This window comes from Enhydra lutris, unplaced genomic scaffold, assembly GCF_002288905.1.
Source record: "Enhydra lutris kenyoni isolate GAN:26980312 unplaced genomic scaffold, ASM228890v2 scaffoldscaffold39, whole genome shotgun sequence".
Lineage (NCBI taxonomy): Eukaryota > Metazoa > Chordata > Mammalia > Carnivora > Mustelidae > Enhydra > Enhydra lutris.
The window spans coordinates 7,862,396-7,879,515 of record NW_019154123.1 but is presented as its reverse complement, the minus strand read 5'-3'; the positions used below and the strand labels follow the sequence as shown (position 1 = coordinate 7,879,515).

Genomic DNA, 17,120 nt, shown 5'->3' with positions numbered 1-17,120 from the left:
TAAACAAGCAGTGTTTTTCCTGTTGAGATTTTAGCATATATTAAATTACCCCATTGTCTAACTTACCCTATACTAAACATCATATGTTACATGGAAATAAATGGGTAGACCTCTCCATTACACCGTGGGCCACAGACACACAGGAATTTGGCTACAGTCTCCTGTTTCATTAGCGATTCCCTGTTTGAAATCATTCAAGCTCACAAGGGCTGCAGTTCATGCCTTTGGCCCTGGTGGTACTCTATATTTTTAATGTAAACAATAGATCATAAGTGAACAATGAGATGATAACACCTTGATTAAAAAGATGAAGTGACAGAATTTGAGCTAACTCCATTCTGTCATTTTATGTGACCACTGGACATTTTTATGTTTAAAACAGTGAAAAGCAGTGGGAGCCCTGTGGTGTCACGGCTTTGTTCGGCAAGTCCAGTTGCCCACGTTGGTAACTGCCTAGTGATGCACAGGTCGCTGGCCGCTTCCCTTTCCTGTTCCCCCTTCCCACTTCCTGACCCATGCCCTTGGCCTTGCCTAAAAGCCATTTGCTCTCAAATCCTGGTCTCAGAGTCTGCTTCTAATGGAACCCAAACTAAAACACGCCACACTAATTTTTGGATGACTCATACAGCAGCTACTCTTCGTGGCAGGCGAGTGAGCCTACAGAGATCCCCTCTCCTTTACATCCCCCTCCCCTGGGTTTCCCCACATGGGATCCTAAGGCAAAGATGCAGGAACCAGGGCACGAGGGGCAGTTGTCTGACTGTGGAAATGACGGCATTCACCATCCACAGGTAGAGGACGTCCCAGACACAATGAGCTGCCCTCCGCTGCTTCAGTTACAAAAGAGAGCTGATTTGCAGATCAAAAATGGTGCACAGAGGAGATTAAAGAGAATCTACGTGTGTATCTTCTCTTCTTCCTTGGCCACCTCCAGTTCTGGCCCAACTGGCTAGTGCAAGTCTCGTGGGAGGCCGAAAATAAGCACCAGGCCTGGACCCTGGAAAAAAATCTCTGATGTAGGAAGGGAAATGCAGGGATAAAGAAACCAAGCTTAGGCAGAAGGGGGGAAGGTTATAGTTCACTGATTGGACTGAAGGTTTGGAGGGGACAGCCCTATAAAGGGATTCCTATAAGGTTACACGCATTTACCACCTTAAACTCTCAGATAAGATGGTTCCAGTAGTTCTCAGCTCTGCCTGCGCAACATTGTGAGGTTTTTTGTTTTTGCTTCTTTTCTTTTCCCAAACACTGTCACTTCCAGGCCTGGATATATAATAAATCAGAATCCCTGGATATAGGGAATCGTATATATCTGAAAGTGATATGGGTGAATGGGCTTTTAAAGCTTTATGGGTATTTCCCACACACAAAGCAGAGATAAGGATTATAGAATTGGAGTATGAAAAATGTTGACCTGATATGACATAATGAAATAATGAAGAATTCTTTGCTTCTTAATCAGATGTTTCTGATAAGAATTCAGGAGGGACATCCAAATTCTTGATAAATTAACTCCAGCCTCAAAGGTATGGTTTGTTTATCTGTCAAAGCGGAGCGCCCCCCTCAAAATGAATGTGTTTCTCTGTCACTATGCAGAATGATCAAGAATTCTTGAGAAATAAATGGACTTTCAATGATGTTTTTGCTCTCCAATTATCTGGCATCCCTGAATAATGTAATTGCATGAGTAAAACATGAGGCACGTCTGCACGGTATAGATTCTGACTTGGGGCCAGATCTTTTTCTGTGTTTCTCAGCCTCTGAACTCATGAACTCCCAGACGACAGCTAATGTTGCATGCAGGGGGAAAGAGATGTGTTGAAGGAATTGCTCTCCATCTGCAATTACTCCCATAGAATACTGAAGTAAATACTTGAGCATTATCGTGCAGCACAGTGATTGGCCAGTGACAGACAACATAAAGCTGCAATATTAACCCAGGGTATGATTTACAAATGATTCTGTTCCTATTGTGATTGCTGACATGGTCCTGGCAATGAACCCAGCCTTTTAGAGGCAATCTAATCTAGGGCCAAAGGGCTGTCTAAAATCTCGGGCAGGATATATATCAGTTATCTGTATCTATATATCTATACATAATTTAATTATAGATAGAAATATATAATTTAGATATATAGATATAAATATATAGATCTGGGATCTCTTTTTGCATCGACTTATCCAGATAGATAGGTATAGGTATAGATATATAATACCTATATAATATCTTTCTATAGATGTAGATATACAATAGATGTATTGGGAAGTATATTGGGAAGTATAATAATAAAAGTATATTGGGAAGCATTTCATCCTGGCTTATTAGTATGTTCTATTATGATATATTCAAGTTTAGTGTTTAAGTTAGAAAGACCTAAGTTGAAATCATGGCTCAGCCACTTAGTTGGTCATGTGCCTGGCCTGAGCCTCAATCAAATAGCAAGAATAGTATCTTTAGGTTGTCACAAAGAGTAAATAAAATATTACATGTAGAGAACACACCTCAGTGGTTGCCCATAATAAACACTTTACATTTAATTGTCCGGGTGATATAGATCTATGCCAAACAGCGTCATTTGCCATAAAAACCATTATGGAGAGGTTTTAGCTAAAAGCACATAGAGTTTTGGAACCAAATTTTGCAGCTATATTATTGACAAAACTTTAGAAAACGTCATTTAGAAGCCAATGCGTGGGAGTACATAGCAGTTTTAAAATCAAATAAATGCAAAGCTTATACTTTAGAATTACATTGTATTTTATCTCCTAATGTTTAATAACACACGTGCACACACACACACACACACACACACATCCGTAAACACAAGCACATTAAAGAGCACCTCGAGTCCTCTCTTGTGCCCATGCAAATGACACTTTGCGTGTCATTTTTAATTTTTAATGGTTGATGACTTCCATGTAATAATTGCCAGTTTTCCACCACCCCTTTGTCCCCTGCTGCAAACGATCTAATCCATTCAGAGGAGGATAATTGCAGAGCTGTTGAGACAGAAGAGAAATCACTGCATCTCACCACTGTTGTGTGCCTCCAGCTGCGAGGCAGAGTTGACGGCAACCTTGCAGAGTGAGCAGTAAAGAAGCCGTTTTGCCTTTTCTTCCTCAGTCTCCGTGGAAGGACATGAGCTATTGCCACTGGCTGTCGTGGGGCTTTTTTCCACTTTGGAGGTGATCTCAGTTGTCATAACACTGCTTTTGCGAATTTCCACAGTTGTCGTTGAAACTGCTGGTGTCCCTGCGGTACTGTCTGCATTCAAAATAACACAGGAAAGAAGGGGAAAACAGCGGTATTATCTTTCCCTATTTGGAAATGTATCACTAATATTACATTCTGCTAATAATGATAAGAGCAGCCCGCAATTGCTACCTCTCGACTATGAGTCAATCATCTCATGAAGAAATTTGCATAGATGGCCACGTGTAGTTGCCTATATTGATAAAAAAAACATGCAGAAGATTCTGAAAAATACACCCAAATACACTTACAATTTTTTTTTTTCCTGTGGGGCAAATAAACATGCTCACAGATTTCTCTTGTTAACATATGGCCTAACATAAAATAGTCTTTACAATGCCTTGTACGTTGTATGCCTCTATTTCTACACAGATAGCTTTTTAAAAAATAGAGGAAAAACACTTTTAAGATATTTTTATTTTTCTTTATTACTCGTATTTCTATTTTCCTTCTACATTTATTTCTTTAATTAAAATATAAGTACTGATCATTTTCTATAGGCTTGGGCAAAGAAAGAAAAAAAAATGGAACCTGATAACATAAGGGTTTGTTCAGATCAATGATTTAGAAAATCATTGTCCTATTTACAAAGAGTTGTATATTCAATGCCGGGTACAAAAACTCTGGTCTGGCATATTTATTAAATGCATGCTCTGTACCGGGCTGTGTTCAGAGAGTTTGTTATGTAGTTTTCAAACATCAATGGCCACTCTAAAAGAAATTCACAGACTGGTCGCCCCGTGTTAATGTCACATCATCGTTCTAAGAGTCTGATGACCACGGAAGTGTTGATGTACTGGAACGCTACAATCCTTCTGGCTCCAAAGTCTGATTCTAAATCTGGAGAGGTCAAGCTCTAAAGCAAAAGTCCTTTATCCTGACTTCACTTGGGCATACACAGCTCCCATTCTGAAGATGACAATTACCGATTACCATTAGCAATGTTTGCCATATCCAACAACAAATTGCAAAGGATCTCTAATGCTCCTAACCTTCCTACCTTTCTACTATTTACTTTGTGTCTCCCAGCTGGCTGGTTCTTAACCTCCTATTCAAAATATTCCCAGGCGGTCTCTCTAGCTACACCTGCTCTTGGAAATGTTTTTCATTCCAGATGCTGCCATCGTCATTAATGCCACAGTGAAAAGTTCATAATAAATGAATTAGGCAGTGGTTATAAGGGACAGTGGTCTGCCTGCAATGAAATGTTGTCCTCATAAATGCTTATTCTTATTAGATCACATTATCAAGAGTTGATTGCAGTTATAGGATCCCCTTTAACTTTGATATCTCCTTTGATCCAGATATAAAGGTGGGAGTTTAGGTGAGATTGGTTATAGCTTCTTTCCCAAATATGGCATCAGAAACACTAGTCAATAAGAAGAAAAATGGGCTCTTGTTGAGGACTGTTGTATAAAACAATTCATCTGGATCTTATTTCCTTTGCCTGACATTTCATACATGTTTAATCACTTATTTAACTACTAAGATCATCAAGTAAGCCTCCTTTAGTGTTTTGAACAATATCCTCCAACCATGTAAAAAGAGTCTGCTCATCAGCTTTTCATGGCTAGAGAAAAATAAATAAAATTACTCTAATCCCAAGTTTTGCACCAGAATACATTTATTCTCTCAACATTGACAGGTCCATTTCCCGATTAATTTTTACTTGTCTCTTGAGGTGCCGATGTAAAATTATCAGGTAATAGCTAGAAAATATTTCTGAAAACTTAGATGGGGCATCAAATGCAATGACTACGATAGTCTAGTACCTATCCATTGCTCCCAATAAACCAGAAATGATTGAAAGCATAGGCCTGTGTGTCTATGAATAAATAACAAGTGTCCAATTAATTTGCTAAGTGTTTTATAATTAAAATTTCATTTAACCTTCACACAAACTGTACAAATGAGGAAATTCCAGAAATTAAGGACATTTCCAAGGTCATAGAAATAGAATAGAATATGGTGACTTAGGGCGAAGTGTTTTATAGCTTGAAAACATCAGGGATTAAAAAAAAATATTGTGGATGATACTCTTGGCCATGACTGTGACACATAATAAGGTTACTAAGTAAGGTGACAAACAGAAGTAGGCTAAAACTACTAAACTGGTCTTCTAATCAGCTCCATGGGGAGTGACAACCGTAAATATAGATATATATTTTAACTTAGTGTGGCTACATGCTGGAGCCAGTGTGATACTCTAGGTATTTATCTCATTTTTAAATCCAAGGAAGGATATCCCTAGTAATACCCAACTTCTAAAACTTCTCCTCTGGATTGACTATATTTATTTTATGTCTTGATCTGAAAATTGTGTGTAGCATAGATCATGGTAATCCTAAACCAACTTCCCTGCTTATAGTGAAATTCATAAGAAAAGTATAGAATAAACAAAACCTTAGATCTTCTAATCCCTGTAACAGCTACATCAGTATTTTTTTCTAACCTCTGAGGATAATGTACATTTAGACCAAGGATGCCACAAGATTAGAAATGCCAGATTCTCTATGCCTAGGGCTTAGTGAAGTATTAACATTTCTCAAGGCAAGTCCCCTGCATGAGACAGTTTTAGGTGAATTAGTATCAAAAAGCCTAACTTCTGGTCTTTCTGCTTTTTGACCTCATAGCTGAGCACAAATCTGTTATTTTCTTTTGCAGTTAATTTGAAAGAAATACAAACAGTTATATTTTTCACTTTAAATTTAATATATAAATCTTGTATCCATAGGTAGGATTACTACTAATTTATAACAGGACATGGATTTTTCAGTTCCTTTTCATTTATCAGTGGTGAGGGAACTTTTTCATGGAAAAAGTAAGGTAAGTGTATTTTAAGATTATACTGTATTTAAAGAGAATCAACTATGTTAGACATTGCCTAGAAAACTACATCTAGTCAAGAAATTTTTCTTAATATGGTACATTAAATTACCAATTATACATAATTCTTTATCCAACCAGAAAAACAGAATCTTCAGTGGGTGTTTATGTTAATAACATATACCTTTGACAAGATGTGAGATGAATTACTTTTATACTTCCTCCCCCAAACTCACAACCCCTGTCCAACCATGGGGAAAACATTCAACAAACCTAAATTTAAAGACATTTTATGAAATTCCTGACTGATAGTCCCCAAAACTGTTAAGGTCATCAAAACAAGGGACATCTGAGAAACTGTCAAATCTAGATGAGTCTAAGGAGACATGATGTGATGACTTTATGTAATGTGGTAGCCAGGTTAGGATTCTGGAGCAAAGAAAAGGGCGGGGAGCATTAGGTGAAAACTTAGGAGATGTGAATGAAACATGGACTTTAGTTAATAATAATGTATCACTATTGGTTCATTAGTTCTGACAAATGCACTATGACACTGTGCGATGTTAACAGTAAGGGAAAACTGGATGCAGGTTGCACAGGTGCCCTCTGTAATATTTTTGCATCTTTTCTGTAAATCTAAGACTATTCTAAAAAGAAAAGTTCATTACATTTAAGAAAAACAGAACTATAACCAGTCAACAAATAGTACATCGTGTCAGTTACCTGGTAGAATCACGATCAAAAGAAATCTTAGTGGTTTCTTGGCATAGCTTTCTTAGGTTTCAGATTACAATTTTTCCGTCACATAGTGCTCTAGGGTAGAAACTGGGACTTGACATTGCAACTCCTAATCCTAAATTAAGTGCTTATTATCCTGTGCTGCAATGAGTCACGGATTCATACTTGATTCCACCAACATTTATTAAGCAGCTGTTTTGTGCAAGGTTCTATATATATTAAACCACTGAGGATGAGAAGGCTGATAAATATCCATCACGGTTTATGAGACATCTCATGATGACTTGATGATAGTAAAGTTAAATCTTTAATCAGGTTTATGCATTGCTAAATTCTTGCACTTACACTTGGCATGAGAAAAACACTCAAATATTTATTAAAAGAAAACAATGAATGAATGAATAACAATTACAGCTAATGATTATTGAATCACTTTTGAAACATTTACAGGTATGAATTCATTCAATTCTCATAGAAACCTAAGAGGGGAACACCATTTTTATCCCCATCTTGAGAAGAAATGGAGGGATGGAGAGATTTGGGAACTTGCCCAAAGCCAGAGCCGCCAGGTGGAGCACAAGGGTTTGAACTTAGACAGTCTGGCTCAGAAGCATATGCTCTTCATTTATTTTTTATTGTTAAAAATTTGATTTTTTAAAATAAAAGAACTGTATACATTCTCTTCATCTAATTCATTTTTTTGCCTCTTCAGCTAATTCAAATTGGTCATGATTTATTATGCACGTTTGAAGATAGCATCTTAAAAATTTGACTTTAAAAGAAACTAAACATAGCCTGAGCTAGAGTCAATCATGTACATCCAATCATCCATTTATGCTGAGTATTATGTTACTGGAATCATTTTGGGAGGTGGAGAGAAAAGAAAAATCAACAGCTCTCAAATAACCTCTTGTGCAAAATGGTAAAAGTAAACTACAGGTCTTGTCTTTTCTTCCCTTCCTCTCTTTCTTTCTCCCTTCCTTCCTTCCTTCCTTCCCCTCCCTTCCCTTCTTTCTCTTTCCTTTCCTTCCCTTCCCTTTCCTTTCCTTCCCTTTCCTATTTCCTTCTTTCCTTCCCAAAAGATGGGAAATTGGAATAATGATTTACTTTTTCTAATGTTCCCCAAAGGTTGACTCAGATTTCTTTGCATTCTACAACCAGTGACCCTCTAAGAATTATATATGTCACAAGTCAAAAATAATGGATGCTATTCAGTGGGAAGAAAAAAGTTTGAGATGGTTTGGGTCTGTATTTCCGTGCAGTTTTTCTGCTAGTATCCTGTAGCAAATATTCATCATTACAACTGTCCGTATTTGGCTTTGGCATCAAAACAGATTGCTAATACTTTGTGGGATGGGGTTTTAGTTGAGAACAAGAGAAAAGTTTTCAGTATTTAGAGCGACCCATTTGTGGCCCTCATCCTTGTGCAAAAACACAGCAAATATTTTTAAAATTCCGTATAGCATAAGAAAAGATTCCAGAAAATATCAACGACTTGAATTCCAGAGAGCAAAATAGAGCAGCTAAGTTACATGGTCTAGGTAAGAAATTTATTCTCCTAGACACAAACCTCATTACCCAATAGGACAACTGAAGCTGAGTTATTTAAGTTTCCTCTCAGGTGACAGGAATTAATATTATGACCCAAAAATGCTCATCATGTTTTCCTGTAAATTAGAGACTCAGAATTATATACAATTTACGTCCTTCCTCCATGTGTGAATTTAAGTCTCACCCAGGCTTGTTAGCAAGTGAGCAGAACAGCTGCTTCCTCTTAAATATGCTGACATTCTGAAGTATAAAAAGGTGCCTCGTGACCAAAAAAAAAAAATAAAATAAAAAAAAACCCACAAGTTTTTTATAAATTATTACTGGTGGTTTCTTTCCGATGGATTTAAATTAATTTAACTAATATTTATTGAGTACAGGACCACACCATTAGACCCAGGCAAGAATGACCTCTGCATTGGATACTGTATTTTTGAGGTCTTCACATTTCACAAGCCACCAACACAAAAGTCTATTTTTTGAATTTGTTGATTTGTTAAAAAAAAAAAAGGTGTTTTTCAAAAAATATTTTTATTTATTTGCCAGAGAGAGAGAGATAAGCAGGGGGCGTGGCAGGTAGAGAAAGAAGGAGGCTTCCTGCTGAGCAGGGAGCCGGATGTGGGACTCCACCCCAGAGACCTGGGATCCTGACCTGAGCCGAAGGCAGATGCTTAACTGACTAAGCCACCCAGGCATCCCTTGTAAAAAAGTTTTTAGAGAGTTTGATAACCAAATGAGCAAGTGAGAAAGATAGAAAAGGGAAGTGAGAGCTGGAATGTGTACCTTGGAGGCCTGCATAGAGAGTCAGAGCTTACAAATTTGTGTATGTATGTATGTGTCTGTATCTGTGTGGGCACATGTGTCTCTGTGTGTTGCCAGGTGGGTGGCTCAGTCAGCTAAACATCCGACTCTAGATTTCATCTCAGGTCCTGATCTCAGGGTTTTAAGATCGAGCCTCTCCTTGGGCTTCGTGCTGGGTGTGAAGCCAGCTTAAGATTCTCTCTTCCTCTCTTCTCTCCCTTCCCCTGCCCCTGCTCCTGCTCTTTTTCTCTCTCCTAAAAGAAAGAAAGAAAGAAAGAAAGAAAGAAAGAAAAAAAGAAAGAAAAAGAAAGAAAGAAATGAAGGAAGAAAGGAAGGAAAAAAGGAAGGAAGGGGCAGGAGAGGTAGAAGGAGATCACAGCCTATATCTGGAAACCAGAGGAAGAGGTTAATTTGTTCATACCTGGGCTTCATCAAATCACCTTAGCAGACAAAGTCCTTCCCCCAACATATTCCCTCCCTCCCCTCTGCTGGGATGGCACAGGCAGGGCTTTAGACTGCCTAAAATCCTGAGCTTACAAAATGAGGATGGGGAGAAGGGATACCTCCCCAACAGGCTACCTGAATTGGGGGGATCCAATCACCACCCAAAAAATCCTGGCTTGGGGAGCAGCTTCTGCCCTGCCCTCGAGGATCTGTCTTACCCCTTGGCAGGACTCAGGTCTGACACAGGCAAGTGGATCCCTTACCCTTCAGGTCACAGGGGGCAATCCCTGGGGTGCAGGCTGTGGGGTTGCTAGGTGAAGCCTGAGGTAGAAAAAGTCGGTATTCATCTGGATGACATAAGGTTTTCATCTGCACTCTGGTCTTAGCCCTGAAACCTTTGGGCTGGGCCCGAAAGAGCCCTCATATGTCAGACCCTGGGCTACTCACTGGAGGTGAAGAAATAAATATGGTAAAATTTGTATACTCAAGAGTGATTTAGCACTGATACGATGGGGAGAGGAGGCAACGGATTTTCTCTTTTTGAGGAGGAGAGCACGAGGAGTTGTAATGCAAACTTTGATTTTATCATACTTCCAACAGTGCAAGTACCATGCAAAAAGTGATTCCCTGTACTTTTTAAAACACGTGGCATATTCTGTACTAGAGTGACCTCAGTGAAACTCTTAACGTCCAATGAAACTCTTAATTCTTTCTCCCTTTACAGTATTTGAACTAGATTTTCCATGCCTTGCACATATTAGAAATTATAGAAAGGCAAGAGATTTCAAAAACACACAAAACAAAAGACCAAACAGCAGCTTTTGAAATGCTTCTCAAAGCTCCCCAAAGATGATCTCTTTGAGGCAATTACATCAGGGGTAGATTGAGACACTGATAATGATTATCTGTTGAACTCACTTGAACTCACTTTGTGCCATGTATATCACATGCAGATTAAAACATGAATTATTTCAAAGAAATGTATTTGAGACAGACCCTATTTGGATTTGCCTCTTGAAATTAGGACCAATTAGTTTAATTGGGAATGGCCATTTTTTAGGAGCATCTATGATTTGAGAGGGTAACGTTAGATTAACTTTCACAGGATAATTTATCAGCAATTTAGGTTATTCCTATCACTGATTAGAATTTTGTAGTAAGAAGCTAAGGAAGGAAGTTGCCAGGTAAGTGCATAGTTGCAGAAGCCCTCAAAAGGAAGTGATGATTAGGACCAGAGCAAAGAAGGACTGACTTGGGTTAGGCAGCTCTAAGTTCAGCTAGCTAAGGGGAGGCAGGGGTGGAGGAAGAGGCCAAGCAGGAGGGAGACCAGAGACCCCTGAAGCTCAGGAGGCTAGGAGCAGGAACTGCTCTCAGGAGCAGAAACTGTCCAGACCCCTGACGAGGTAGGGAGGATGGAAGAGTTGGCCAACCAAAGTGGAGATCTACTTATACTTCCGAACCTTATGTCTCCAAAATGTCCTTGACCTCAAAATGGACCTCTCTAGTTTGAAACGGGATCTCACCAAGTAGAAACAGACATAAAACCAGGCAATAGTCATGCATGTGCACACGTGCACACCCACGCACACCCCGCCCCCCTGCACACACCAGGGAAGGCAGAAGGTGTAAACGAGTGAAGCAGGGCAGCTGACAAAGACGGTGTGAGCCGCTGTGGTAAACTGGAGAGCACGCTCCGTAGGAAAGGGCTAGTTCATTATACCACTTTAGTCAGTTCCTGTTGTTTTAGAAACAGTTGTCCAGTTTTACCAAAGCTTTCATTCTTATTTTGATAAAAGCCAAAAAGTTTTATTTAAAATCTCCAAATTTTAAGCATTAGCAATTCTGTGTGTGTGCATGCGTGTATAAAATCCTGGGTAGGCCCAAATCTTCTCTGTGTTTGATCTGAGCTGTGGGCTGCCAGTTTTGCAAGGTTCTCTAGGGACACAGTGGCTGTGCTTCCAGACACTCATTTCTATAACTGTTCAGAGACTCTGGTCTTATAGCTTGACTGAAATTCTCCCTCAGAAGACAAGGTCTCTCTCTACTTGAAGGAAAGGATTAGAGTTGGTCTTTTTTTTTACTTTACCGGACAATTTGCCTTCATCCTTTTCTTTCAGTCCGTAAGAAGGGGCTTGTTCTAGCATAGAAACCCTGGAAACCCTGGAGTGTCTTATCGACTGTGTATCGGGTTCATAACTTAATATCTCAGGGATGTTCTTGGTTGATAAAAGTAACCTCAACAATTTCTATCAATGTCGTCATGTTGGAGTCTTAGTTTCTAAAAGTCAGGGGGATATATTATATTCCCTTAGTATATATACATACCCCACAATACAACTAGAAAGAGCTTGGTAGATATTTTATAATTGATACATATAGAGGCTGCTGTCAATAAATTTTGTTGTTAGGCATTTGCCTTTCTTTCAAAAATTGAGGTCATATCCCTGTAAGGCACCAGACGTAAAATTAGCATAGCAATAACATAGAAAATCTCTGACCTGCTAACCTAAGTTTTCATCCTTAATCATTTTCATCTTTTTTAAAAAATATTTTATTTATTTGAGAGAGAGAGAGAACACAGAGAAAGAGAAGCAGACTTCCTGATGAACAGGGAGCCCTATGTGGGACTCGATCCCAGGACCCTCGGATCGTGACCTGATCCAAAGACAGATGCTTAACCAACTGCCCAGGCGCCCTCATTTTTGTCTTATAATTCTTCACACACTGCTTCTTTCACTCTATTTTCTCTATGCTCCTTTGGCTCTCACAACATCCAACAATGATGAAGCCAAGATGTTAGAAGCTTAGTTGAATCAAAAATAATCCTCTTCCTGGAAACTTGGTGGTTGCAAAAATGTATTCTATTTCAGAATCACCTGGAAGTTTGTTTTTGTTGGTTTTTTTTTTTAAGATTTTATTTATTTATTTGAGATAGAGACAGTGAGAGAGAGCATGAGGGGAGAAGGTCAGAGGGAGAAGCAGACTGTTCATGGAGTTGGGAGCCCGATGTGGGACTTCCCTGAGATTCAGGGATCAGGACCTGAGCTGAAGATAGTTGCTTAACCAGCTGAGCTTAACCCAGGTGCACCCTCACCTGGAAGTTTTGATAAAACAGATCGTTGATGGAATACTATGCAGCCATCAAAAGAAATTAAATCTTGCCATTTGCGACAACATGGATGGAACTAGAGGGTATTATGCTTAGTGAAATAAGTCAATCGGGGAAAGACAACTATCATATGATCTCCCTGATATGAGGAAGTGGAGATGCAACATGGGGGGTTTGGGGGGTAGGAAAAGAATAAATGAAACAAGATGGGATCGGGAGGGATACAAACCATAAGAGACTCTTAATCTCACAAAACAAACTGAGGCTTGCCGGGGGGAGGGGGATATGGAGAATGTGGTTGGGTTATGGACATTGGGGAGGGTATGTGCTATGGTGAGTGCTGTGAAGTGTGTAAACCTGGCGATTCACAGACCTGTACCCCTGGGGCTAATAATACATTATATGTTTATACAAAATTTTTAAAAATTATAAAACAACAACAACAACAACAAAAATAGATTGTTGATTCCCGCCCTCAGAGCTTACGAGTCCCAGGTCTGGGTTGGGACCTGAATATCTGCTTTTCTAACAAGTACCCAAGTGTTGGTGCTGCTGCTGTTGGTTTGCCGCCGGCAAGTCAAGAACCACGACTGACAGATCTGTCAATTAGGGTAACTCAGCTTTAGAGCTATAATATCACTTAAATAGAAAGTCGCTGATGTAAAAAGGGGAAATGAGGGATCAAGTGAGCACTGTCCTGTTTTGCCTGTGACGAAGGGTGTTCCTGAGACAGGACTTCCAGTGCTAGCACAGGGGAAGGCCTGGCAGCAAGCCGATCACCCTAGAAGGGAATTCAGGATAAATTAGGAAATGACTTCTAAAAATATATTTTCGATACTTCTTAAAGCAAGCAATGAACACTTCTACTGAAAGATATACATACATACATATATATATATATATATATATAGAGAGAGAGAGAGAGAGAGAGAGATGTGACAATAAATGAGGGAGGATGGAGACACATTCAGATCACTTAAACAGAGAAACCTAACTAGGGGGCTTAGTTAACCTTCCATTTAGCAGTTAAACCAGAGTCTCTCTTGTGAGAATATAGTCTTCTCTCCTTAATATACAGTCTGTGCGTTTCCAAGGGAATCCATTTCCTATATTGCTCACAAGACATTAGCTTCATACCTTCCAAACACAGATTAATCTAAAGTCAATTCATTCAAAACTACGTTAATCATAAGATAGGACTGCTAGGACTTGGTAGAATCCATCGAGTGGCTCTGGCCACTGTACATACAATTGTAGGCACCAAGAAGAAGGGGTAAATTTTGTCAGAATTTGTGAACTTTCTGATAAATTTTACAGAAGGGGAAAAAAAAAAGGAGATGTCGAAAAGAAAATCAATTTATTTCAGAGCTATTTTGAGTGTTTTGGATGCCACTAGATTAGGAAGCTGCCTTTTTAGGCTTCTAAAGGAATAAGAAAAGAAAATCTTTCCAAATCTATGAATGGCAATCCCCCTGTTCCAACACGTGCAGAGGGAAAAGTGCTGAATGTCACGGTAGCTGTTCCCATTTCATCAATGAGAAGGTCTGGGTCCTCAAAAATTCGATTTGAAATCTGGCAGAAAGTCAAGGCATGATTTTTCAGCAGCTGCCTTTGGTAGTTTTTCTGTTTAATATATATAGCAATAGTCTTCCTTCTGGCCACGTGCTTTAGGTAAAAAGTAAGGATCTGCCTTGTGTCCTTCCATAATAGCTAACGATTAAAAATTACGACACAATAAATCATGAATCCTGAAAGCTTTTACTAATTGAAAGTGAACACAAAGTGAGAGAGAGCATGCCTTCTGACTAGTGAATTTAGAATGTGTAAAGAACTGGGGACCTGGAGATAGCTTCGCCAAGCCACTTTCCATACAAATCATTGCTGTAGAATGCTGTTAGGTAGCCCATAGACTAAGAAGGAAGTAATAATTGTCAGCTCTTCAGTTTTCAGGTTGTTGGTTTTTTCTGGTTTTTGGGTTTTTTTTGTTACCAGAGATCTGTCCTGAAGATAAGAAAACAAGCTCTCATAATGGCTGGCATACTGATAAAATATTTAGTGTGGATCTAATTTAGGACCTTATCCCATCTGGGCTTGGGCGGTTTATCGTATGTGTGAGAGCTGCTTACCAGTTTTTGTTACAATGTTAGTGCTTCATGGACTGACTAGGCAGACCATGTTTTAATCACCAAAGATAACATGATGTAACGTGCCGCACTCAAACATCTGGGTTAAAGGATTTTTTTTTTTTTCTTCAAATTTCAAGAAATCAGGAAAGGTGTTTTTAGGAAGTAAGTTCTACTGGACAAATTATGGAAAATGGCTGGCAAAGAGGAGAGACACAGAAAAAGAGAAGACCTTTAAAAATATCAAGGAAACATACTACATACATCTTTTTAAGGACAACTTTCAACAACAACTTGAGACAACTATGTCTCAAGACTCAAACTCCATTCATTTCGCCCAAGATGACACTCTACTATTATTTCCCCTCTGCTGAAAGTGGAACAAGAGGGAGGTCATCATATAAAACAATCATTTTTTGATAGAATTTCTCTCCTCAAAGTTGTTGTTTCCTTGTAATGTTAATATACTTCAGTGAAGAAGATTTTTAAGAGTTGGGGGGGGGGGCACATAAACATTAAGGGACGTGTACATGTCAAAATAGAACAAAAGAAATGAGAATTCTACTCATCACTGAAAGGTTGGCTGCTGAAAAATTAATAGAACTGCTTGGAAAAATAATAAAATTCTGGAGCAAATCCCTCTCTTCCCCAGCAGAGCCAACAGACCTTTTTCTAAGATGGTAATCTACAGAAGCTACTGAACTGGATTTTCCTGAAATTCCAGATATAAAATTAACTCTCCTATTATTCCCATAAATTATCATACAGTTTCCAAAAATCCCAAGTTACAGCAAACTGTTTCTTGCACAAAAATTTACCATATCATATAATCTTTCCGCTTTTGAGAATACCTTCATTTTAATTGCATTGCCCTTTCACCAAAACACTGATTAAAACATTAAAAAAAAAATTAGTCTCTCTTTTGTGTCAATGATACAGAGTAACCATTTTGATTTTTCTTAGGGCTTACTTAAGAGACCAGTTATTCTGGCATTATTTAAACAGCTTCAAATCCATTTATTTATTTTGAATATATACTTAGGGGGAAAAAAAGACTTTTTGGTTAGCTCTATCAACAAAGATTTCATTCAATACTTTAAGATAAATATATTTTTAAAGTAGAGCTGTGTTAATAAAGGATATGCTGCCTATGAATTAATTGCAAAGTAAATTCATATTATCTGTGACAATCAGTACTGCCATTCTGATCCTGCAGAATGCTAAATATTTTTATAGCTACAAAAGGGTAGAAATCTATCCCATGGGACCTGACCTCTCAAAGGATGATGGCATTTCTATTTCATTTTACTTTGTGGGATCTCATCTCATGAGTCAAATCAGAATACCATATTAGAGACCATTTGATATGAATAAAAATGCTGAAATTTCATCATTAATTTAGATAAAATATTTTTTTAGATTATTTATTTATTTATTTATTTAGTGGGGAGAGGGAGAGAAAGAATCCCAAGGAGACTCCACACTGAGTTCAGAGCCCAAATGCTGGGTTTTATCCCACGACCCTGAGATCATGACCTGAGCATTAATCAAGTCAGATGCTCAAGCAACTGAGCCACCCAGGTGTCCCTAGATAAAATAATTTTAAAAATATAATTTTTAATCAAGGCTTAGAAAAGAGTCATGATTTTATTTAGGATACATATTTGTGTAGCTGCTGTTAATAAGCACTATTTCTATTACTTTTACCAAAACCCAACCGTGACAATTAAAATCTAAAGGCAGCACTTAGAGTAAACAACTTTGCTGTATAGATCACTTTTTGAAAATTAATTTTCTTGGGACAGAAGATTTTCTTTTCTATATATCCTATTTTCTGTAAGCCTGTTTTAAATCAACATTAAGTTCTTCTAAAGGTGTTTTTCTAGAAACGGGGAAAAGGCCTTACTGTGGCATGTGACTAGGTTTGTTCACATCTTAGTGGCAAATTCTTCTTGCTCAGGGAGGAAGCCAGGCCAAGAAAGCCAGCAGTCCAGGGCTGAATGTGTGAAGTTAGAAGCATGAGTGGATGGGGAGTGTGCAAGGCAGAGACCTCATCCAAGCCTCGAACTTGGAAGGCTGTTGCCAACCAGTCAAGATCACAGCCAGGTCGACAGCCACTTCACTAGGCTGGGAAGAGAAGTCAGAGCCAGAAGGCAAGCTGGGTGAGAAGAAACAGCTCTTGGGTATTTAAGGACATGGCTGAGGACCACGGCAGGCAGACAAGATGGTGACCTTCTTAGGTTACTTTTAGCATAGAGGCTTTACCTCTTGGACAGCA

General features: G+C 38.7%; 1 protein-coding gene across 1 annotated transcript in view; it reads right to left on the bottom strand.

Moving 5' to 3' along the window:
* LOC111155068 (zinc finger protein 385D) overlaps positions 1-17,120 on the bottom strand; it is a 287,554-nt gene that overhangs the window by 7,392 nt on the left and 263,042 nt on the right. Inside the window, exon 5 of the mRNA XM_022515101.1 lies at positions 3,035-3,265. Coding sequence (XP_022370809.1) covers positions 3,035-3,265 — 231 coding nt within the window. The remainder of the gene's footprint in view (positions 1-3,034; positions 3,266-17,120) is intronic.